Source organism: Musca autumnalis, unplaced genomic scaffold (genome assembly GCF_047663935.1).
Source record: "Musca autumnalis isolate F117 unplaced genomic scaffold, ASM4766393v1 scaffold_1, whole genome shotgun sequence".
Lineage (NCBI taxonomy): Eukaryota > Metazoa > Arthropoda > Insecta > Diptera > Muscidae > Musca > Musca autumnalis.
In genome coordinates this window covers 138,187,912-138,214,882 of record NW_027411644.1, presented here as the reverse complement: position 1 = coordinate 138,214,882, position 26,971 = coordinate 138,187,912, and the positions used below count along the sequence as shown (strand labels likewise).

The following is a 26,971-nucleotide window of genomic DNA, read 5'->3' as shown; positions in this document are numbered from 1 at the left end:
AAGCAGGTACTGCAACGAAAGCATCTCATTGTGTTGCTTTACAGAAAGAATTTTTGCCTCCTTATGTAGATGGTCCACTGAAGATTTGAGGAGGCACCCTGTCGCTGTTCTCAGGGCGGCTTCTGGCAAGTTTGAATCTTTTTCCAGTTCGAATCACACAATCTCGGGGACCAGACTGGAGCCGCATAGCTTACCACAGACCGACCTATCGCGTTATATGTGGTCAACAAGGTTTCTTTATCTGCACCCCAAGTGCTGCCGGCCAGGGACTTGAGGACCTTGTTCCTACTTTTCAACTTGTCGCAGATAGCTGTGGCGTGTGCGCACGACGTGAATGTAGTGTCGAATGTGACCCCTAAAAATTTAGGGCAGTTTGTGGTCGGAATTCTGCTACCGTCGTCCACGACATTCAACTCACGTCCAAACTGCGCTGTCCATGTGGTGAACAGAGTGGCTGTAGATTTTGTGGGGGAAATCTGCATATTCCTCGAATGGAAAAAGGTGGTAAGATCAGTTAAATAGTTGTTCAGTCTCTCACAGATGTCATCAGGATAGGTACCCGACGCCAAGATCGTGCAATCATCCGCATACGTCACGATCTCAATGCCGTCTGGAGGGGGTGGATTACAGGAGAGGTAGAGGTTAAACAGTTCCGGATATATCACCCCACCTTGGGGAACTCCCTGTTTCACTCTACGGGGTTTGGACTTCTTATTCCTGAATTCCACGTACGACTGGCGTCCACACATATAGTTGACTATCCAACGTTTCAAGCTTGGCCGGAGGGTTGTCTGCTCAATCTCCTCAAACAGCGTGGAGTGCCTGACTGTATCAAAGGCTTTTGATAAGTCAAGAGCCACAATCACTGTTCTATTGCACGGCCGTCTCTGGTTGAGTCCTTTACAGATATATGTGGTAATGGCGTGCAGCGCTGTTGTCGTGCTGTGCTGCTTACGGAATCCATGTTGATGATCGGCAACTTGATAGCTATTTCTGATACTGGGGAGGATCAAGGCCTCAAGTGTCTTTGCTACGGGCGAAATCGGTCTGTACGATTCACATTTGCTGGCATCCTTGCCTGGCTTCCGTAGTGGGACCACCCTGCCCATTTTCCAGACTTCGGGAACAACGAGGGTGGCTAGCGACAAGTTGAAGACTTTGGTGAGATACTCGACTCCGGGCTCATCCAGCTGCTTCAACATTACCATGGAGATTCCATCAGGGCCCAACGCTTTGGATGGTTTAGCGTTCCTGATGGCATTGGCAACATCATCCATTGTAAATTGTGGTGGTTCATCCTCGGCAGGAAGAGATCTGATGCGACGTAATACACTTCTCTTCGCCCTGTCACTCTCGGGATGCTCGACAAACTGTCGATTGAAATTACTTGCGCACCTCTTCGGGTCAGTCAACGTAACGTCGCCAAACGTGACTGAGGTCCTATCTTCCCTTCTTCCAGGGTTCGAGAGTGACTTAACCGTTGCCCACAATTCACCTATACCGGCTCCAATGTTGCAGCTCTTCAGATGATTTAACCATTTGTTCCGCTTATGCTCGCCGACCAGCCTGTTAACTTCCAGTGTCAGCTCCCTGACTGTGGGGTCATTGGGGTTGATACGACGAAGCTCATCACGCTCATTTGCTAATCCCGTCGCCTCTGCTGGGAAATTTGGTCTTACTTCGGGTATTCGACCAGCAGGGATATGGCGAGCGGCTGCAGCAGTGATGATGTCCCGGAACGTCATTTCCGCTACCCGAACATCAGAACGATTGGGCAATTCTCTGAAGCGGTGATTGGTGAACTCTCTGAAACTCGGCCAATCAGCTTTTTTATGATTGACGAACGTGCGGCGTCCAGAGGTGATGAAGTCGGGTGGTCTGCTAATGGAGACAATTATGGGGAGATGGTCTGATCCAAGGGAAATGACGGGTCATTTGTCAGACCAGGTGACACGATGGTTATGTCAGGCGAACTGTGACACTCTCCTCTAATTCTGGTAGGAGCGTCCTCATTGACCGTGCAAAACGTAGAGCTATCAATCTGCTCAGCCAGCGCTGTACCTCTCTGGTCGTTTCCGAGGGCCGAATGCCACATCCCATGATGCGCATTAAAATCCCCCAGGACCAGACGATTATGACTTTGCAAGAGCGGGCTAATGTCAGGCCTATAATCAGGGATACAGCTATTTCTCGGCGGGATGTATACATTCAGCAACTCTATCTCGGCAGCTCCACACCTGACTGCTACCCCCATACATTCCATGTACGGGTCATTAGAGACAGGCTCAAGCGAGATAGGTCTGTATTGGACAGGCTGGTGCAATAGGAAAGCCAATCCCCCACCTCCACTTCTGGTGCGATCTTTCCTCAGAACATTGTAACCATCACAATGCTCTAAGCTGTGGTTGTTGTTCAGCTTGGTTTCCTGCACCGCCGCGACCTTGATGTTTTTCCGACTCATAAAATCTACTATTTCTTCGATCTTACCTCGGAGTCCATTGCAATTCAATTGCAAAAAGGCTGCATGTTCGGGGATTTGGACAATAAAGGCTGCGTGTGCGGTTGTTGTCGAGGGGACTGCGGGGGAGTTTCGTAATCAGACGACGATGGAGTCTCGTAATCCGACGACGACTCACTGGGAACTGTGTTCACACAGCATGCAGCAACAGAGTCCCTGTCGTAGTCCCTCACGTGGACGAGTCCAGAGCAACCCCTTAGAGGCACCCACTCCTGACATCTATTGCATATCACCGAAGGTTGGATGTGGGTGAAGACGCGAATGTGACAAACTGAGCACAGATATATTGGTCCTGGGTTTTTCTACGTCCCGGCTCGGACCAATAGAATTCGGAGCAGGCATTCCGGGATATGCTGCTCCCAACACAGAAAAACGAAACAAATACGAACATGTACACACTGAGGTGGCAGCCGCTGGCCGGAACATTGGATTTGTGTTGTTCCGGGTCAATCCGGTACGTAAGAACCCGCTGCCGTGGGATTGAAAAAAATAGTAGACATATTTAATATTTTCCGCCAACATCTTCTTGTTTATCAAATCATCTGACTTCTTGCAAGTTTTTGCAAATTGCTGTTCGATAACAATCTGCAAATTTTTTGCTTCGAGAGAGTAAAATTGGTGGAGAGAGGTTACTGAGAACTTGCTGAGTGCTTGCTTACTTTTCACTTGCGAAGTTATCGTACACACCTAATAATGAAGTTAGACACACAAGTTGTTGTAAATTGAATTAAATGTAAATGTAAACCTAGCATAAGTGTAAACACCGGGGTGTATTTCAGGATTTCGTGAAATCCAGTGGATTTGGAGAGCAAATGTAAACTTGGAATAAAACTAATAAAAACCCTATAAAAATTATTTGTTTTTAATTTATTGCTATATAACTGTATATCTCCTGACACAAAACTATTTTTTTATAATCTAATGCCAAGTTTACACTTGCGCTCTAAAATCCACTGGATTTCACGAAATCCTGAAATACATCCCGGTGTTTACACTTATTTTTTGTTGATTTCAAACATATCACAATGATCAAGGTAGATGCATATGCGCAGCTGATCGAACATGAATTTTCAAAACAAGTTGTTGTAAATTGAATTAGTCATCAAAAATATACGACAATATAGAACTTTACAACTTTATTTCGAAAATTATCTATATATCGTATTAATTGTGTATAGTAATAACAAATAAAAAAATAAAAAATGATTTTATCGTTGAGACATCATAATAATAAATTTTGATAGATAAAAGTTGTGTTTAGAACTTGCAGCAGTTTTCCCGTTTAGTGCTAAAAATGCGTTCCCGTACTCCGAAGTTTAGCAAGCCTTGCACTTCTCTTTAAACAAAAACAGCGCCGAATAACACCCTATTCTCCTGTTTTTTGGCATAGTAGAAGCTAGCAACATGTTCATTATCATGGTTCAATTATTAGAAGGTTGGGCAGGTTCATGAAATTATAAAAAAACAACTCTGATACCGGTTTGCTTATAACTTCAAATATCTAATAACAAATGCAACAGGTTTTGTTTATTTGAAATTTTGTCAAATATTTAAATTGAAATATTTTATATATGTATGCCCACGTTTTGGTATAACGCGAATTGCCGCTTTCAGGAATTTTGAATATATTAGCCCAATTTGCCCTTGTAATTTAAGATTTTGTATCTGCAGAGATTAAAACACATTTCCATTTTTTATAAAGTCCACGTTATGGTATAGCCCCCATATAACGGTACCTGCAGATTTTAGCTCAGAAAACTTAACGGTGGAGGATATAAAAAGTTCGCACGGCCCAGTGGACACAAAGCTCACCGTGGTGCCACCTTCCGAGCTACCTTTACGTTAGTGAGCTAACATGTTTACTCATAAGAATGTTAAAAACTTGACTTGGGCATTGGGCTAATAACCCATTAGAATCAGAAAACAATCCCCTCTTTAAGTTGACTACCTCGCAAACGTTTTATGCATGGTTTAATAAGAAAGGTTAGCCAAAGCTGTATGTCAATTTAAATTTTTTCATTCGAGTATGCCTAAAACTTCAAAACAATGTAAACAAACTGTGTATGTGTGTGTGGTGTTTGAATAATATGCCAAACAATTTTAAAAACAATCGAATTCAATGATTTTTAAAATTGTTTTTAGACCATTTGTATGGAAGAAATTGGTGAGATTTGCATTGAAACAATCAGTTTATCATACTCACAACTCGATTATGTGGAGAAAACTTAACTCTTCATTCATTTTTCGCGTTTTTTAAAATATTCTCAAAAATATTTTGTAAACAAACCCACTTGTTGCTTTTATTTTGAAGTTTTAGGAATTCAAGAAAAACAAGGGTTCTATAGATTTTTTTCATTTAAATCTACCTCTTTACTTATACCATGGTTTTATGGAACATAAACAGCGAATCTATACCTGGAATGTGCAGTTTCCGCTTTGGCATATGTACTTGTAAAAAACAAACAAGCCCGATATTACTGCCATACTGGAAATACGATGGATGACAACAACACCTAAAGGTGACGCACTGTATTATAGATGCCATGACACAAAGCATGAATTTGCTTGCGGATTTGTAGTTAGTTGGATGTAAAAGGATCTGATATCAGGCTTTACATCAGTGATTGAAAGACTTACTACATTCGTATAGAAGCAACATTTTTCAGCATCAGTTATATTTGTGCTCATATATCCACAGAACACAAGGACGAACAGACCAAAGATATATTTTATGAGCGCTTAGAAGAAACGCATGATTGTTGCCCTGCCCTGTCCATGACATTACTTTTTTTTTTTATGCAATTTTAATGCGGAAATTGGAAAGGAGAATAACTTTGGTTCAACAGTCCGAAAATTCAGTCTTCCCAGTGAAACTTCTGCCAAAGGAATCAGCGACAAAAACATGGCAGTTAGCAATACCAGATTTAAGCATCTCGACATTCATCGTTACGAGGAGCTAACATGGACTCGGATCACCATATTATTACGAACAGGCACAACACGGAAGCTGGACATCGGTAAGCTGCAATCACAACACATAGCCACAGCATATTCCACTCCTCTGGCCCCATTGTTTAATGCACGCACACATCGACAATGTTGAAGTCATTTCTGTTTTCAAAATTGTAAATCTTCTATATTTGTTTTTGTATGTATACAATTTGATTTTGAATAAATTTATTTTGCCGTTTGTCAACTTTGTCAAAACTGTTTTGACACAATAGGAGGACCTTAGGAAAAAATTGTAATCAGATGTTTGCTGTGCCCTACCTTTTAATGATTGTACCATGTTCATTATCATCTGAATACGATAGTTGATACGTTGATTTGCTGCAGTTTTTGCAATTTCCGTAATTATTATTTTTTAAGAAATTTGTATGGGGAATCAATTTTTGACAATTCGCTCTTTTTTCTAACATTACCATTAAAAAAGTACAATAACACACTGAAAAATAGCCTTGTGACAAAGTAATTTGATATTTTTTTCACATTGTTTACAAATTGTGATACTAAAATTTTTTTGTTGCATCAATTGACCATCTACCTTGTTTATTGTAATACGTGAAAAGTGTTGCAACTTTTGGTACTTTTTCAGGCAATAACAGGGTTGTATTTCATGTGTACTGCGATTTCGATGTTGATTTCGCTGAAATCACGAAATGAGATGATTTCATTTTTGTATGCGAAATCATGATAATTTTTGCTTGATTCCGCGCGAAATCACGAAAAGACGCCGAATGTAAACGAAACATAAGTCACACCCTCCGCTATCAAATATGAAGACAATTTTTTAGCAACAAATTTTTTAAAATCTGATGCAGCAAAATTTCTTGTATTTGATAGTATATAACTGAGAGAATATTTCGCTATATTTCGCAATTTTATAGTTTAATATTTGGACTTTCGCGCAGCTAGATCAGTGGTTTCAACCAGTGTGCGTTTGTGTAAACATTCCTAAAGAGTAGACATTGGGTTTCGCTATGGCTTACAACCACCGTTAACACCTATGAAAAGTGGGCCAAGGAGTTTTCTAGCTCTTAAATTCAAAAAAAAAAAAAAGAGTAGACATTGTTCCCGGTCCACACTAGAGTAATTTCACCATAAGTTTGATATGAACTTTAGCTTTTTTAGGAAAAACGCATAATTTCAAAAGCTCATGTACACGGTTTAATGTGTTTGTCCATTTTGCTTTGTCGCAATATTCGTATGAGACAAACAAACTGTTTCATGGTTTAATAAGAAAGGTTAGCCAAAGCTTTATGTCAATTTAAATTTTTTCATTCGAGTATTCCTAAAACTTCAAAACAATATAAACAAACTGTGTATGTGTGTGTGGTGTTTGAATAATATGACAAACAATTTTAAAAAACCATAGAATTCAATGATTTTGAATATTGTTTTTAGACCATTTGTATGGAAGAAATTCGTCAGATTTGCATTGAAACAATAATTTTATCATATTCACAACTCGATTATGTAAAGAAAACTTAACACTTCATTCATTTTTCGCGTTTTTTATAAAATGCTCAAAAAATGCATTGTAAACAAACCCACTTGTTGCTTAATTTTGAAGTTTTAGGAATTCAGGAAAGACAAGGGTTCTATAGATTTTTTTCATTTAAATCTACCTCTTTACTTATACCATGAACTGTTTTATTTTACATTTTCTTTTAATTTTATGTAAACTTGCATTGAAATTACTCTAGTGTGAACCGGGACTTGCTTACATTGTTTTGATTGTTGAAATAACCATTGCGACATCTATGTAATCCGCCATGTATTAAACGAAATGTTTCATTTTTGCACTGACAATCCTCCCAAAAGTTATATTCTTTATAACACTATTAAAATACATTCTAAACGTTGTTGTGGAAGGGTTTGGGTGAAGTAAACAACAACTAGAAAAAGCGAATTTAGTGATTCCTAGACGTGATATCAATATTATAAACATTTAAAAATATACTTTGTCCTAGTAAATACGTAAGTAATTTTGATTTAATGAAAAATAATTTATGCTACTTTAACAAAATTCACATATTTCAGTTCTTATACAAAGCCATGTCCAGTATAAGTGAGCTCTGTTGCATGTTTTGCTGTCCGCCTTGTCCTGGACCAATCGCAGCTAAATTAGCATTCCAACCTCCTGATCCAACCTATAAATTAACCCCTGCTGATGACAATAACACAAAGTATAATATCCAATTTTTTGACCGCGCGGAGTGGCAATATTCGGAAAGAGATAAGTCCAAAGTGGAAGCATTTTTTACACGAACCTCTCGTGGTAATCTCATTACATGTATATATGTTCGTTGCAGCAAAAATGCAAAATACACATTGCTATTTTCACATGGTAATGCAGTTGATTTAGGACAGATGAGCAGTTTTTACATATCACTAGGTTCGCAATTAAATTGTAATATATTTGGTTATGATTACTCCGGTTATGGGATGAGCGGTGGTAAACCGTCAGAAAAAAACCTGTACGCTGACATAGAAGCAGCGTGGCAATCCATGAGAACAAGGTAAATTCTTTAAAAGATTGCATTCGTGTAAATTTAAAACATTTGTGCATGTGCAGATTTAATATCAACCCTGAATCTATTATTCTGTATGGACAAAGCATTGGAACGGTGCCTACTGTAGATTTGGCAACGCGGCATGAAGTGGGAGCTGTAATACTCCATTCTCCCTTAATGTCGGGCCTTCGAGTAGTTTTTAGAAACACTAAAAGGACATGGTTTTTTGATGCCTTTCCAAGGTGAGTTTTTATTCTGCAAAATTAAATCTTAGATTAATAATAGTGGCATAAGAGAACCAATTTCATTGTTTAAATTGGATTCGGATCGATCTAAAGAATAATAGCGGCAAAGGGTCTTGCAGTACGGATCACGCCAATATAAATATCATTGTTGTTGTTGTTGTAGCAACGCATTTATGTTTGTTTGAATATAAATATCATGGCTTTCTTTGCCGACCCTCTGCAGAAAAATTTACTACAGATAGTGCTTTTCATACCAATTCCAAGGATTTATTTCTTTGTTGTGGAAATGTATGCTTCCCGAAATATGGCAATACCACAGTTCCACAAAGGCCCTTTAGAGAAAAATCACAATTTAAATGAGCATTTTTTCCGTAACCGGCAACTGTCCTAGGAGACAGTTTTAAATCCCGTTCGATGGCCGGCTATTTTGAGAAAAAAATTACAATTTGAAAGAGCATTTTGTGCGCTTAGCGGAGATTTCCACCTGTCCATAGGAGAATGTCTCAAATCCCCGACCGAAGGCCGGTTATTTAGAAAAAAATCACAACTTCAAAGAACATTTCGTTCGCGTAGCCGATATTTCCACCTGCCCATAGTAGAAATTCTTAAATATCCGGCCGTAGGCCAGCTACTTAGAAGAAATTCAAAATTTGGCAGGTGTGGGAAAGTGAGGCTTAGGAACGCTCGTAAAAAATGTAGACGCAAATATGTTCGTATATATTTTTAGTTATCAGATTCTGGTTCCTCTATATCCAGAATTGAAAATACTGCAACTTGGACTGGTTGCGTCCATAAAGAATCAGGAGACAGATAAGTGGGGTTAGCTGGTCGGTTGCATCGTCCGGATCTTATCTGGGCTAAAACCACTCGTGGTTAACTTGGCAGCTATCGTTTTTCTGTTGCCATGGTTGGGGATGGTCTCCAAATAATTATGAGTTTTCATATAGCCCCCATAAGACTGTACCTCCTTATTTTCGTTACATTGAAGGTTAAGCCTCAATGTTCCACTGAAATGGCTCAAATTTGGTATTTAGTCATGGTATTGTGTTTAGTCAGAGCATAGAAACAACAACGACGATCTCTTTTAAAGAGTGTTGCAGCATTTCCCTTCTGAAGTGGATGTAAACTGGGATTTTGGAATCTCAATGGGTAGAAAACCTCCACGCAGAAAATTATCAGTATAAACCCTTTGGGAAATGTCAATAGTGAATCTATACTGACATACTACTGGCATTCTCAACAGTACTAATGACAAATTGTAGACAATTCATGTAATTTCCTATAGACATTTTGTATGAACGTATCATTCGAAAGTCACTAGTGGTATTGGAGAGCTAATATGTCAGTAGTAAGTCAGTAGTTGCAGTAAAATAGGAGTTCAGCATTTCAAAAATTACATCGGGGAAGGCACCTGTGTTCCTATTGCAATTGGTAATTTTTGTCCTCTGTGGGCAAAAAGCTTATATTTTAAAGGTTTTATCCTCATTATCACACGCTTTCAAACTGAAATTTGGTGCTTAGTCTTGGGGGTATACAACTTTCTCCCAGAAACTTCATATAGCCCCCATAGAACAGTACCTCCCGTTTTTCGGTATTTTGAAGGTTGTGGCCACAGCATCCCACCGAAATAGCTGAAATTTGGTGCTAAGTCTTTGTTGGAGGTAAAAGCCTTTCTGGATGAAATTCGTCGGTATAGGTCCACGTTTTGATATAGCCCCCATAGAACGGTACCTTCCGATTTTCGTAATTCTGACTAGGCGTTTACACACAGACGTACTGGCAAGTTACAAACCATTTTCACCTATACATTCTTACTTTTCACTATACATATTTAATAAGTATATAATTAAAAAAAATTAAGTAACAGTGTTTTATTTATAAATGCACTTAAAAGTAGAAAATAATTTTTCATGATGGAATCTCTCAAATAAAACGCTTGCCGTTCAATATTGTCACAATTTTTAATTCAAATGCAAGCGTTTTATTTGAGAGATTCCATCATGAAAAATTATTTTCTACTTTTAAGTGCATTTATAAATAAAACACTGTTACTTATTTTTTTTTAATTATATACTTATTTTCTAGTTTTTAGTGCATTTAAAAATAGAACACTGAAACTTATTAATTTTATAATTATTTTTAGTTTTTTTTGTAAATACATTTTTAAAATTTTCAATTTTATTTGTATATACTTGAGATTATAAATGATATTTAATGATGGAATTACATTTATTAATTAAATGTATAATAATGTTAGTAAAAAATTATTTAGGTTGGTAGTTTCTCATCCTATTGATTTCAGTTAACGCTTCGTTAGCATGGCTTCTTTCCTGTTAGTTTTGAGCAATCCAGTTCTTCTATTCTTAATCCATCCAGCGATCTTACACGACTCAATGCCACATAACCAATTTAGGCCGAAAATGTAGATACAAACTTTAAAATGCTTGAAATTGGGTGGTACCATTTATAGGGGCTATATAAAAACCTGGACCTATGTCCACAATTTTTGGTGGAGAAGTTGGGAACTCGAAATCAAAGTTACAGCCATTTCGGCCCAAAAATTAAGACAAAACACACTTGAAATCGGGTGGAGCCGTAATATGGGGGCTATACGAACACCTGGACCTATGTCACAATTTTTGGTGGAGAAATTTCTGTACCACTGGGATCTCCAAATGCCAAGTTACACGCAATTCGGTATAAAAATGAAGATAAAATCCTTAAAACACTTGAAATCGGGCGGTACCGCTATATGGGAGCTATACCAAAACCTGGACCTATGTCCATTATTTCAAATGGTTACGTTTCTGTACCATTGGAAACCCTAGTTGTCAAAAACAGCCAATACGGGCTTAAAATGACGATAAAATACCTTAAATCGAGTGGTACGTCTGGATGGGAGCTTCAGGAAAAAATGGATCCATATTGGTTTTGGTTTCATATTCATGTATTGTCATCCAAATCTGAAAAGTGTTCAAAGTTTCAGTTCGATTGGTGAACTACAACTGTGTTAAAAATGAGTTACAAAATTTGAAAAGCATCTAAAATTGATCACTGTACAACACTGTAAAAATGGACCAATATTGGTTTTGGTTTCATATTCATGTATTGTCATCCAAATCTGAAAAGTGTTCATAGTTTCAGGTCGATTGGTGAACTGCAACTGTGTGAAAAATGAGTTACCAGATTTGAAAAGCAAATTAGATAAAAAACTGTAAAACAGTGTAAAAATTAACCAATATTGGTTTTTATTTCATATTCATGTATTGTCATCCAAATCTGAAAAGTTTGCAAAGTTTTAGTTCGATTGGTCAACTGCAACTGTGTGAAAAATGAGCTACCAGATTTGAAAAGCAAAATACCGGAAATCGGGTGGTATCGTTATATGGGGGCTATAGGAAAAAATGGACCCATATTGGTTTTGGTTTCATATTCATGTATTGTCATCCAAATCTGAAAAGTGTTCATAGTTTCAGGTCGATTGGTGAACTGCAACTGTGTTAAAAATAAGTTACCAGATTTGAAAAGCATGTAAAATTGAACACTGTACAACACTGTAAAAATGGACCAATATTGGTTTTGATTTCATATTCATGTATTGTCATCCAAATCTGAAAAGTTTGCAAAGTTTTAGTTCGATTGGTCAACTGCAACTGTGTGAAAAATGAGCTACCAGATTTGAAAAGCAAAATACCGGAAATCGGGTGGTATCGTTATATGGGGACTATAGGAAAAAATGTACCCATATTGATTTTGGTTTCATATTCACGTATTGTCATCTAAATCTGAAAAGTGTGCAAAGTTTTATTTCGATTGGTGAACTGCAACCGTTTTAAAAATCAGTTACCAGATTTGAAAAGTGGGTTAAGATAAACACCGTAAAAACACTGTAAGAATGGACCAATATTTGTTTTGATTTCATATTCATGTATTGTCATCCAAATCTGAAATGTGTGCAAATTCTAAGTTCGATTGGTCAACTGCAACTGTGTGAAAAATTACTTACCAGATTTGAAAAGCAAATTAGATAAAACACTGTAAAACAGTGTAAAAATGGACCAATATTGGTTTTGATTTCATATTCGTGTATTGTCATCCAAATCTTAAAAGTGTGCAAAGTTCTAGTTCGATTGGTCAACTGCAACCGTGTTAAAAATGAGTTACCAGATTTGAACTAAACACACACCAAAGCAAGTTAAATAAAACACTGTAAACACTGTAAAAATTTATAAATGTATTTATATATTTTGATATAGCCCCCAAGAAACAGTATCTCCGGATTTCGATATTTTGAAGGTTAACCACAGTGTTTTACCGAACTTGCTGAAATTTGGTATTTAGTCTTCTTCGTAAACGAAAGGAAACTAATTGTTCAGTTTTACTTCAATACAACTCTTGGTGGACGCCGTTCCTACTTGTTATTGTTAAACCCATCCAAGACGAATTATAAGCAAAATGAAGAACGCCCAATGATTAGTGCAATATGGCATCACTTAGAAAAATCACACAATAGCATGGTGAAAGAAGTTAAAGATCTTGGAACTGTCTTTAACATGGCAAAACCACAAATTTCTGCTGGAAATGCATTTAGAATGTTAAAAAATATAATATCAAATTTGTTTGCGCGTGACCTTTTTAACATAAAAAAAAAAAATGAACGTTATTTTAGCCAACGATAGGCAAAAGTTCATTCATTCCTGCTACAAGAAAACAATTTTTATAAAACAGTCGAAAAGTCGTCACCCTATTGTACACGCAATTAATTTATGATACAGTCGTTTTGTATATAGGTTATAAATAAATATTATTTTTTAAAGAAAATATTCGACGCAATCTTGTCAGTACAGTGTCCAAAGGTACTATACGCCTAAACGGCGAAGATTTCAAGGAATCTTAATTTCCAAAAATATGAAATTTCACACCTGCCCCCTATTTTTTCACATCCTGATGTAAATTTTAAAAACGTCGTATTTCTAGCTTTACTTTCACAATCTGATGGGCCTTTTCTGTAATTTGGGAAAATTTGACTCGTCTTGCACAGTAAATTGGTAACCGTAAGGAAAGGACCATAGACGGGCAATGACGACTATAGGGATGAAAATTAAAAATTTTCGGATTATCGAGTAGAATAATCTCACTATTTTTTCACGTATGTGCTCTACCTCTGGGAGTATATTTCATTTAATTGTTCGGTTTTAGCAATTATCGAGATTATACTGAACAGATTTCAATATAATTTGACAAACTTTTATCTAGACTAAATTTTATCACACATTCCAAATTTCATAAAAAATTGGTGCACCAAATCAAAAATAATCTCCAATTTTTTGGCGAATCGGACAATAAAGCGACATGTACTTTGTTTACAAAAATACATAGCAAGACGGACGGAGAGACGGACATGCCCAAATCGACACAGAAAGTAAATCTATGCAGATCACCAAAATTAACTAAGGGTCTATTTCGTTTCCTTTTACTAAACTGATTCACAAAGACATGTGGTGTGGGGTATTAAAATATGGTTATGTGTATATTATAATATCATTTTTTATTTGATTCTTCGACATTTTTTTGGTTTCAATTTTGGGAGTAAGTAATTCAAGCTCGAGGTCGTAATGTTTGATATATTTAAATCATTTATTTATTGGTATATCAATATTTCGCAATTACTTGAATTGCATCTTCAGGATAAGTGATCTACAATAAATACACAATATTTGGTTATCACAGAGTTGTTTCAATTCTTAAGGCTATTCATAACAACAAGCATACCTAGTTCGCAATAAACACGTCAAAAATAAACTTAAAATATTTACTTAAAAACAAGCGTAGTTTAACTACCATCGTTATGCGTTGTAAATATTGCACTGAGTTTCGGTTTGTATTGCGATCTATTTGTATGTTTTGCTTTGCCTCTGTAACTTAGAGCGTTTTCAGACGATAGGTTTTGACTGCTCAAAAACGCGTTGTCCGTTTTGATTCTCATTCGCAAGTTGCGTCAGTGTTGAAACAAAATGTGGAAGTAAGTGAACGAAAACGTACAAAAGGTACTTTTTTGATAAATTCGTTCATGTTATGATTTTTTAATTTATTTATTTTATATTTTTCGCGATTGAAATAATTTTAAATGTTTTGAAATAAAAAAAGTAAAAAAGTATAAGTCGGCTTTGCCGACTGAGATATACCCTCAGCCTATGTATCAGGGGCCTAATTACGACATTCGATTCGATCGAGTATTTACTCGTGAATGAAAAAATCGAACTATTAAACAGTGTTTGAATTTGCTACCAGCACAGCACTGAAATCACTAAAAATATGCTATTGCTATGCTGTGCTGAAAAGCTAAGCGACCTTGATTATGCTGATGACATTTGTTTCATGAGTCATTCCATCGCAGGAACCAGAGCTAAATTGGAACAGCTTTTACAAAATGCAAAAACGATAGGTCTCAAAATTAATATGAAAAAGACCAAACTCATGCGCCTAGAAACTCAAAACACTTCCCCTTTGACTGTAATGGTGGACAGCACACCCACTGTCGTGGATGACGTCGACAGCTTCTGTTATTTGGGGAGCATAATCACGAAGGACGGGGGCGCCGATACTGACGTACAAAGCCGTATCAATAAAGCTAGAATTGCTTTCCACAACATGAGGAAAATATGGTCATCCCGCAACATCAGCAGAAGTACCAAGCTGCGTCTATTCAACACAAGCATCAAACCAATACTACTTTACGGATGCGAAACTTGGAAGGTGACCAAAACCATTAATCAAGCTCTGCAGGTATTTATAAACAAATGCTTACGAAGAATATGCAATATTTTCTGGCCGACCATAATATCCAATGAAGACCTTCTGCAACTCACGTCATCAGAACCTATAGAAAGGGAAATAAAAAGGCGAAAATGGAGATGGATAGGCCATACACTCAGAAAAGATGACACTGATCTAAATAAAATGGCCTTCGAATGGAATCCCCAGGGTACAAGGCGCAGAGGACGTCCCAAGATGACATGGATACGAACAATTCAGGCAGAAAGCAAGAACTTCGGCACATGGCCAGAAATACGAAGAATTGCCCAAGATAGACAACGTTGGAACGAACTAGTTTCCGCCCTATGTTCCGTGTAGGAACGGCATATTTTTAACAAAAAAATTATACATGCAATGTTCAAATGTACATATGAATGTGTTTTATAATTGTTAAATAAATGTTGCCAAGGAAATAAAAAAAAAAAAAAATGCTGTGCTGTTTTCAAAAACAAAATCGAAAACTGTTGCTGTGCTATGCTGCGAACATAAAAGTAGCACAGCTCATGGTCTATGCTGTGCTTCTGAAATCTTCACAGCACATAGCATAGCATAGTCATCCAAAATAAAAACGAAAACTGTTGCTGTGCTATGCTGCGAACATAAAAGTAGCATAGCACATCGTCTATGCTGTGCTTCTGAATCTGCGAAGCACATAGCATAGCATAGTCATCAAAAACGAATGCTATTGCTATGCTGTGCTGCAGACATTTTAACAGCATAGTAAACAGCCGCAGTCAAGAAAACAAAAACGAAAACTATTGCTGTACTGTGCTATGAACAAAATCAACAGCATAGTATCAAACATAACCCAGAAAAATGTTTGATGGCAAAGAAGTATATATTTGAAAAATAACAGAATTTGTTATTGAGCTGTGAAACCATGACTAATTGCACATTTCGATATTTATAACACACTACTATTATTTTGACCGCAACTATTGCTCTGTTCCAGAACCTGCAACAGTCTACTATTTTTGAAATGTTGACACTTTTCCTTTATAAAGCGAATTTCGAGTTTCTAAATGCATGTTATTGCCACTTGTACCTTTTTATACCCTACACCACCATGTGGTAGGGGTATTATGTCTTTGTGCATTAGTTTGTAACATGCAAAAGGACACGAGATAGACCCATAGTTCCTTTTAGGGATATACATAGAATCACTTTCTGAGTCGATTTACGCATGTCCGTCTGACCGTCTGTCCATGTATTTTTGTAAACAAAGTACAGGTCGCATTTATTGTCCGATTCGAATGAAAATTGGGGAAGATAGTTTTTTTGGCCAAAGGACGAACGCTATTTATTTTGGTAAAAATCGGTTCGGATTTGGATATAGCCCCCGTATATATCTTCGCCCGATTTAAGCCATTTGGTGCACGAAACACGCTATATATGTCCGATTTCAATGAAATTTGGAATGTGCGACGGAATTTAGTCTAGAAATAAATTATATAGAAATCGGTTCAGATTTGGATATAGCTCCCATATATATCTTCGACCGATATAAGTATTTGATGCACGAAACAGCTATATATGTCCAATTTTGATGAAATTTGGACTATGTGACGGAACTTGGTCTACAAATAAATGTGAAAAATTATATCAAAATCTGTTCTGATATGGATTTAGATCCCATATACACTCCACGTCAGTAGAATAGAACACCTAATTTTCTTTTAATGATAGCTTATTTACCCCTAAGCGAATGACTCTGCGTTTCTAATCTTGTGGGGATTTAAAGTCTATTATGTTCCGTATCAAACACAGGAAAAATTATGTTTCTAGCTCTTCGCGAAATGATTATGTATCTGATCAATTTTCCGATAGTACTATGAAAAATAGGCATATAGTTTTGGTCATCAGGATAGAGCAGTCAATTTATTTTCGCGAATTTTTGAGATATTAAAGCCGAATTTTTATTTAGTCTATAAAGCAAGGCTTTCCAATAATTTTTTTTTTCCAACGTTCCCACGCCTCACTTTCCCACCCCTGCCGACCGAGGGGGCGACCTCCCTTTTACGTAGGGATCGCGTACACACCATGATCCGCATCATGATGGGGTATGAGAGGGAAATTGAAAACCAGCTACAGAATTTACTTCATCAGCTAGTTAGTTACTTACTAATACATTTTTATATACTATTCATTTAAAAATAAAATTATGTTAGATTTTATAAGGTCAAGGCTCATGCCAAAGTCTACATTACAATACATGGAATTAAAATCTACACACATTTTGTTAATAGGATCTCCCATAGAGTAATTCGTGCGGTGGAAATCTCTAAATAAGGGTTGATAGTTTCTAATTGTTCTACAAGGAACATTTATTCTAATAGATGATATTAAGAAATCCGAGGGAATATTACCCATTAAAATTTTATGCACCATCATAGTGTTTAACATTGTGCGTCTACTTTTTAATGTAGGTAATCGAATTAATTTTAACCTGCTTGTATATGAAGGCAAGACAAAATCGCTATTCCAATGTAAACCTCTCAGTGCAAAAAGCAAAAATTGTTTCTGCACTGATTCAATTTTATCAGAATACATTGCGTATTGAGGGTCCCATACAACAGAACCATATTCTAATATAGGTCTTACAAGTGACGTAAATAGTTGTTTTGTTATATAGGGATCTGAAAATTCTTTGGCCCATCTTTTTATAAATCCTAAAACTCCATGCGCTTTATTAACAATAGAAATTACATGATTATTAAATTTTAATTTTCGATCCATCAAAAGGCCAAGATCAACGAATGATGCTACAGTTAATAATTGAGAACCGTTAATATTGTATTGCCTTATTAAAGAAGAAGATCTGGAAAAACACATATGTTTACATTTTTTTAAGTTTAAGTCCATACAGTTGATTTTACACCATTGAAAAAGGCTATTTAAATCACTCTGGAGAAGATCAGCTTGCTTTTCCAATTTATGAGTAATGAATAGCTTGACATCATCAGCGTACATTAGCAATCTAGAATGCATTATTGAGTTTGGCAAGTCATTTATAAATAAAAGAAAGAGAACCGGTCCGAGGTGACTTCCTTGCGGAACACCCGATGGCACGTCAATCGATTTTGAGACACATCCATCAAACAAAACTGTTTGTGATCTATTTTGTAAATAAGAAGATATCCATCTTAGGTTAGGTTAGGTTAGGTTTAAGGATGCGCAGCTACAATTCATCATAGCTGCTTCACTCGGAGACCTTTTGGTCCATTGTGTTCATCCTGAAAATATATAAGAGATTGGAGATAGAAAGATTTCCAGCAGGAGAAAAGAGTTTATAGAGTAGGGAGATTGATACATAAAGGAAAAGGGGAAGAAAGGAAAATAATTTTGTTAATATATATATATATATATATATATATATATATATATATATATATATATATATATATATATGTATATTGTTCGACCTCATAATAGAATGAGAGAGTCAGATTTGCGGTTGTGCCGCATAGTTTTCCCATAGCCATTTACAGGCTCTGGTAAAGTTGACAATAGTCACAGGATCTATTGAGGAGAGACCGGTAAGAGTAGGGATTTCGTAATCACCCAGTAGTCTCCGTCTCATGCTTCTAAGCATAGGACAACGACATAGCAGATGTTCGATTGTCTCCAACTCCTCCTCATCCTCACAGAGTCTGCAAAAATCGACATTGGTTCCATCCCACTTACAGCTTCTGGATCTGACGCGACAGTGGCCGGTAATCACCCCTGTAGCAATTCTGATCTCAGGTTTACTGAGTGAGAGTAAGGATGAAGTTCTACGTCTCGAAATGGTTGGCCATATTAGTTTCGCTATCCTACATTTGGGTTCATTAGACCAAATTTTACCAGCTTTATCGGAGAAGAAGCTCGTGAGCTTACCAATAAAATGACACAGCGGCGGTTTCACAGGGCTTTCTGCCTGAATGCTATCGGACTGTGAGCCTGTACGTGCCAGTTCATCAGCGATTTCGTTTCCTTCTATATTATAATGTCCGGGTACCCAACAGAATACGATTGAATTTTGAATGTTCTCAAGTTGATGTCTACATTTGCTAACGATCTCAGACTTTATTGTGTATGACGTAAGTGCCTTTAGAGCAGCCTGACTATCGACAAAGACAACTATTTGTCTGTCTGCGTCCACTTCATCGCTGCCGATCAGATCCAGAGCCTTCACTATGGCGAACATCTCCGCCTGGAAGACACTACAGTTGTTTTCCAATTTATATGCATGCCGGATGCTGAGCTCTTCACAATAAATTCCGGAACCGGTTCCCTCCTCCATTTTCGAGCCATCTGTGAAAATGGCTAGCCTATCTGAGAAGGGTTGACCATTTCTCCAATCATTTCTTTCTGGTATACAAATATCCGCCCTGTTGAAATTAAGGATAGGTGCAATATAGTCACTAACTTTAGATCCGACTCGACAATCGGTTCCTTGAAGGATGCTGGCATGCCCCAGTTGTGAAGGACGCCAAGCATGAATCTCGTTGAGCCTCGTTGCACTCCTAGAGGCTAGGAATTGTACTGCTATGTCCAGTGGTTGGAGGTTGAGCATCGCATTTAAGGCAGCCTGCGGTGTACTTCTCACAGCTCCAGTGATGAGCAGTGAAGCTGCTCGCTGCACGCCTGCTAACTTAGCCAGGTATGTTCCATTTTCGAGTCCTTTCCACCAGACAAGACATCCATATGTTAAGATTGGATAGACTACAGTTATATACAACCAGTATATTATGTGTGGCTTGAACCCCCAACTTTTACCTATCGAATTCTTGCAGGAGTATAGTGCGATTAAACCCTTCTTAGCCCGTTCCTCAGTGTTCCTCTTCCATCTTAGCTGCCGGTCAAGGATTACACCCAAGTATTTGGCTTCCAGAGAAAGACTTAACGCAACTCCGTCTAGTACGGGAAGGGTAAATTCGGCAACCTTCCTCTTCCTGGTGAAAAGGACAATCTCCGTTTTTGTCGGATTTACGCCTAGACCGTTCCGATGAGCCCAAGTCGAAAGTTTAACCAGGGCCCCCTGCATTAATTCTGACAGAGTGGATGGGAATTTTCCACTGATGAGAATGACGACATCATCAGCGTAGGCAACAATCTTCGTACCGACTCTATCAAAATCTTGTAATATTCCATTTATCACCAGGAGCCATAGTAGAGGTGACAGTACACCACCCTGGGGTGTACCCCTGTCGACAGACTTCCTGATGGAGCTCATCCCTAAATGCGAATTGATAATTCTGCTCTCCAGCATCCTATCAATCCATTCAATGAGGAGAGAGGAGATACCCATGTAGGATAGGGAATCATGTATTGACTCGAGTTTGACATTATTAAACGCCCCTTCGATATCTAGGAATGATGCTAGTTTAAAATTTGAGGCCCACTACGTCATGTAGTGCCGTTTCGATAGATTTGCCCTTAATATACGCATGCTGCCCGTTACTTAATAAGTTGGGATTTAGGTTTGATCTGATTTCATGGTCTATTAGCCTTTCCAGAACTTTTAACAGAAATGAAGAGAGGCTAATTGGTCGATAGTCCTTTGGTTGGGAGTGACTGGGTATACCAGCCTTGGGGATATAGGTCACCCTTACCTCCTTCCATGGTTTAGGTATGTGCGACAACAACAGACAGGCTCTATAAATGTCCCTTAGGATCGGGATTAGGATTTGGGACGCATACTGCAGCATCGCCGGGTTTATCCCATCTGGACCAGGGGATTTATAGGGCTGGAATGTGTTGATCGCCCATATAATCTTAGGTTCACTGATCAACTTGTTGACAAGATCCACTTCCTCGTCTGTGCGGGTGGGGCATCTACACCACGATTTAGTGGTATTATCCACATCCTCACACCCGGGGAAGTGGGTTCTTGCCAGCAAGTCCAGGGTCTCAAGACCGGAGTTTGTCCATGATCCGTCACTTCGCATAATGCTCCCTATAGTTTTTGGATCTTTAGAGAGTATCTTGCGGAATCTGGATGCGGCATTAACTCCCTCTACCGACTCACTGAAGTTAACCCAAGAATTCCTTTTAGCTTTCTTAACCTCGCTTTTATACTTATTAAAACTTGCCTTATAAAAATCCCAATCAGCGCCTAATTTGGTACTGTTTGCCTTGTTATAGGCCCGCCTGCTAATCTTCCTGAGATTAGCGAGTTCCTTATTCCACCATATTGGTTGACTTTTCTTGCCCGGATAAGTAAGTGGACAGGAATTTTCATAGCAACTCCGAAGAACGTTGGTTACATTTTCCACCGCGTTGTCAATTGCAACAGCGGAGGAAACATTAAGATGATCTGAGAGATGAGAAGTTGTTAGGGTTTTAAATTTATCCCAATCAGTCCTTCTGGGGTTCCTATGCGGTTTTTGCCGTTCACCGTTAAAAGAAACTTGAAAGAGTATCGTCTTGTGATCAGAGAAGGAGCACTCCTCCGATACTCTCCAGTCCCTAATATACGATTCATCCATATTAGTTACGGTTATGTCTATAACCTCCTCTCTAACCCTATTATGGAATGTGGCCGAATTCCCCCTATTGCATATTCTAAGATTATTAGTTAAAATAAAGTTGAATATTGACTCACCCCGTGTGTTAGTGTTGCTGCTCCCCCAGTGAAAATGATGAGCGTTTGCATCGCAACGCATAAACAGATTACAAGCGCTCGGTAGTTCCGCCATCAGGGTTCGCACACCTCGACTAGGAGGTTCAGGGTCTTCAAATGGTAGGTATACTGCGGCAAGGAGAAGTGGTCTACCCGAGCTCGACTCCAGCCTAACAGTCGTCATATCTCCATCACTAAAATTAGGTAGATAAATAAGATTTAGGTTCTTTTTGGCAACTATGCAAGACCTTACCTTCTTTCCACTCGAGGAGGCAAAAATTTCATAGTTTTTATCATTTAGTCCAGAAACCTTATTTTGATACAGGTAAGGTTCCTGGACTAATGCAATATCAATTTCCGATCTTGAGAGAGAGAGTAAAAGTTCAGCTGCAGCAGCCCTGCAGTGGTGCAGATTAATCTGAGCCACTCGGATTGCTGATAACCTAGCTTTGTGTGCCATTACTTTGGAATACGGAAGCGCACCCATCCCGACCCAAAGTTTAGCACCCCCTCACAAGTCCGTAAGTAATCGACACTCTCCTTGTCGATAGCGAATTTTACCACCAAGCCATTCCGCTCTCGGAAAGAGCTGACTACCCGCCAGTCATCCGTCTGTAGCCCGTGATTTTGTTTTCCCAGTATTTTTCTAATCTCTCCCACCTCCATTATTGGGGGTGGGACCCAGGCTGAGACCACTTTTCTGCAGGGGATTTCCGCCAGAGTTACAGCTGCTAGAGCGGCACCTTCCCAAGGAGGTTCAAAACCATTGACTGTCTGGGTGAGGAAATCTCTCGACTCTTCATCCCGACAGTTAATTATTTTAACCCCCTTATGAAGGCTCGCTCCGCCGAAGCACGTCTTACTTTTCTCCACGCTGTCAGATAGGACGACTCTCCTCAGAAGACTTTCGACAAGTAGCCAGTGGTCATCGCTGATCTTTCCTTCGGGGTCGGCTTTGTCAATGACTGCTACGCGCAGGTCGGCTGGGGTCGCCGTCATAACACTTTTAGTTCTGGATTTGCCCGCACCTCCAGATGTGTCTTGCGAGGTTTGTTTACCTCTGACGACCGCATTGGCCCTTTTTTGGAAGACATCCAATGGCGCTTTTACATGCGAAGACGATGGGTGTGCAGTCTGTATCCATCTTACTAAATTAGTATTAAAGCCCATATAATCTAATTTATACAACAAAAGCCTATGGTTAACCCTAGGTTAGGTTAGGTTAGGTTAAAGGACGCGCAGCTGTCGTGTTGGACAGCCACTCCACTCGGAGACCTTATGGTCCATTGTGTTCATCCTATAGTAAGGGTAGGAGAAAAGAAAAGAAATAATAGCACATCGAGTTTAGAAGTAGGAAAAAGGAATAATGAAGTAAGTAAGAGGATAGTTGAGAATGATTAAGTAAGTGCTACGGATTGAGAGATTATTTGTAAGGAGAGAGAGAGCGAGTAAGGAGGTTAGCCGTATTAAGATGCTGTAGTTTGTTCGTATTGAAGCCACTTCAGACCCTTGGCGAGAAGAAGCAGTGTTGTCGGCTCGGCTTGGCAGAATGTTGTCAGAGATGATAACGTATGTTCACCCATTGTTTGAACTCTCCTGGTCCTGAGCATTGGACAACGGCATAATAAGTGCTCAATCGTCTCTGTTTCTTCTTCGTCTTCGCATAATCTGCAGTAGTCCGTGGGGTCATCTCTATCCCATTTGCAGGTCATTGATCTTATCCTGCAGTGTCCCGTGATAACTCCAATCATTAGTTTTAGATCCGGTTTTCTCATAGAGAGTAGGGAAGTGGTCTTCCTTTTGGAGAGGTTGGGCCAGATTGCCTTTGATACCTTGCAGCCAGGTTCGTTATTCCAGATCTGACCAGCCTTCTCCCTGTATGTTTGTTCTAGGAGCCGCATGAAGTGACACAGGGGTGGCCTGATTGAGTTATCGATTTCGATGTCGTTTATGGTTAACCCTATCAAATGCTTTGCTGAAATCTGTATATATTGTGTCAGTTTGATTATGCCGAACAAATCCTTTTATTACATTCGATGTGAATTCTATAAGGTTTGTTATGGTCGAAAGACCACTACGAAAACCATGCTGATATGGACTTAGCATGGGTTGAATTTTATGGGAAATTACAGAAGTAATTAATTTTCGAACAATTTAGGAATTGCACTTAATTTTGCAATAATTGGATACATTAGTCAGACTGCCTGACTTATGTAAAGGTACAATATAAGACTTTTTCCATATTGCGGGGAAATGACCGAATTTAAGGGAATAGTTAAACAATAGAGTTAAAGGGGTTGACAATGCAACTGAACAATGCTTCAGAATAAAACTAGGTATTCCATCGGGACCTGGACTTTTAAGGGGTTTTAAACATCGCAGACTTTTGGTCTTGGTATTGTAAGAAAGGCATGTAAATTTCATCAATCTGAGATAATTTATAAGGATATGTATCTCTAATTTGGCAAGATGCACTTGAATAAGTTGTAGCAAAAAATTCTGCAAAGCATTCGGCAATATCTGTGTTTTTAGTAAATTCTTGATTATTGAATTTCAATAAAGAGGGCTTAGAAGGTGTTTTTCTTTTTAAATTAACAAAGTCATAGAAGGACTTAGGATTGGACTTAAAATTTTCTTTAATCTTGTTAAGGTACTCATTACATGATCTACGAGATTCTAGCGTATACTTAGACCTAGCTACAGAATAATTGGCGTAGTCAATTGAAGAACCTGACTTTTTATATTTACGAAAAAGTTTATTTTTGGAATTTTTTATAGTTGATAACTCAGGAGTAATCCATGGAAATTTATAAGAATTTGTGACTTTAATAGTTGGAATACATTCAAGCATAAATTTATTTATGATCTCATAGAATTTGTTAATTTTAATATCAAGATCAATATCACTGCTGCAAAGACATACCGATGTCCAGTTAACAGAAGAAATAAGAGAATTGAGTTTCCGAAAATCTGTTTTTTATAATTAAGGACAGTTTTTAACACTTTGGACTGATTTTCCCCAAAGGAATGATTATGGGTCATGGTTATACATAATGAGGGATGATGAATATCTTCAGGAATAGAAATTGGTGGAATTCTAATTATTTCAAAATATTGAGTAACATTTACAAATGCTAAATCAAGGATTCTATCGTAACTATTCAGTATATCGTTTATTTGATGAAGATTGAGGTCACAAAATCGACTAACAATTTCGAATGTATCTTGATTAGCATTCGCCCGGGATGTTAGTGGTGTTAGAGCTTCAGAATCTGGTAATAAGAGCCATTTAACAGAGGGCATATTAAAATCGCCCAGAACCAAAATTCGATCGGTTTCATTCATATTTCCAACGATTGAACTGATTGCGGATATATGTTTTTTATATATGTCAAGTTGAGAAGAAGGAGGAATATAGGAACAAGTTATAAATAATTTAAAATTGCCTAGTTCAATGGATATACTTAAAAATTCAATATCAGGAATATTATTTATTTCAATTAAATTAGTGGAATAAGAGGAGTCAACTGCAATAAGGACTCCACCACCTTTTTTAGCAACACGATCATTTCTGAATATTTGATATTTCGGACATAAAACTTCACTATTTAATACAGCTTTTTTTAACCAAGTTTCAGATAAAACAATTACATCATAATTAAAACCGAAGCTATCAGTATATAAGCGAGTTAATTTTGTATTTAAACCCCTTACATTCTGATAGCATATAGAAATAGAATTTTTTAGTTTTTTGAAACTGTAGCTGTTCGCGGAGGCAAATGTGCTTACTTGTCGTTTCTTTCCACAAATTCTTTTATAAAAGCATTTACAGGCCAAAATTCTCTCGATATAATTTGATTAAATATTGACTGATTAGTAACAATCCTGAAAGAAGATCTACTTTCCGAAAATGCTGAACGAAGCTTGTAACATTTAAGAAAGTAATCTTCTTGAATACTTGATCTTATATAATCATAAATTTCATCAGCCGTCGTTTCGGGAGGGAACCTTGACGCAAATACCATTTTCATAGCTGGAGGCATAGATAATGATCTTTGCACAGGTTGTTGGGTATGGCCTACATTGGCAGATGAGCCCCTTGAAAAGACAACAGGCAAGGATGTTGCCAACTCCTGAATACCTTGAGCAGATTGTGAGGTCTTTTCAAGACTAGCACCACCAGTACTCATTAACTCAGGAGATGCTACAACCTCCTTTAACTGCTTGCTTACTTCCAAAGGCTTATCCATCACAACATTGGCGTATAACTGAGTACGACCAGATTCAGTTGTATCAGAAATATTAACTGGATCCGATTGTACTACAGTATCCCGAGAAACACTAGGTTTACGACTAGAAACAGTTTTACCTGTACTCTTTTTCGTCGACCTTTTGCGTTTCTGCCCGATAACCGATGGTGACGATGCAAATTCGTCCAAATCCGGATATTTGCTAAACAAATTTGAAACTTTATCAAAACGGGAACAAATTATGGAAAGTTCCCCTTTAATTGAAACTAGTTCGGAATGTAGATTCTTTGCAAAATTGTAAAAATCAGCAGAGATTTTTCTACAATTGGGGCAGCACCAACGAATTCCATCATTTTCTTTAATTATGTCAGTAACTATTACTCTCATACGAGCACACTTACAATGCCATTGATCTAAACAAAACCAACATGTAACACAAACTTCACTATCATCACGAATATTACATATTTCGTATGAACAGACCATGTTAACTATATTTCAGTTTACTAATAAGTTAAAATTTTTTGGAGATTTTGTAGCTGAATTTCTTAATCCTTTAATTAAAAAAAGCAATCTTTGGCAACTCTGTTTTGATATGATAACCAAGCTGTTACAACAACACAATAAGCTAATGTAACAGAATATATGCACAAAACGAAATAGCCAATTAGACAAATTCAACACAAAAAAGCAGCTTATCAGCACAAATGTAATTAATAACACTTCACCAATTAGCACAATATTTAGACAATAAGTTATTTAATAATTTTAATAAACTTTTAATAACGTATACACGCTAATTTAATTAAAAATTGAATTTTTTTAAAAAATGCACAGAGCACACAAAAATTTGACACTACAGCGAACAGGGTTGCCAGGTTTTCATCACAGAAAACCTATAAATTATTCCGCGGGCACCGAAATAACAGCGTTAAAGGGTTTAAATTGACAGATATTTGAAACATCTCAGAATATCAATAGGAGTTGCGCAGTTATATCATATTTCTTCACAATAAGATAGA

General features: G+C 37.8%; 1 protein-coding gene across 2 annotated transcripts in view; it reads left to right on the top strand.

Annotated features, from left to right (window-relative positions):
* Window positions 1-7,248: 7,248 nt before the first annotated feature.
* The window catches only part of LOC141386963 (alpha/beta hydrolase domain-containing protein 17B), a 388,243-nt gene continuing 368,520 nt past the window's right edge, over window positions 7,249-26,971 (top strand). The window contains exons 1-3 of one of the 2 annotated variants that reach the window (XM_073955895.1): window positions 7,249-7,498; window positions 7,562-8,040; window positions 8,097-8,276. In XM_073955895.1, coding sequence (XP_073811996.1) covers window positions 7,577-8,040; window positions 8,097-8,276 — 644 coding nt within the window. In that variant the 5' untranslated portion in view covers window positions 7,249-7,498; window positions 7,562-7,576. The remainder of the gene's footprint in view (window positions 7,499-7,561; window positions 8,041-8,096; window positions 8,277-26,971) is intronic. The other variant, XM_073955887.1, reaches the window with a different exon arrangement.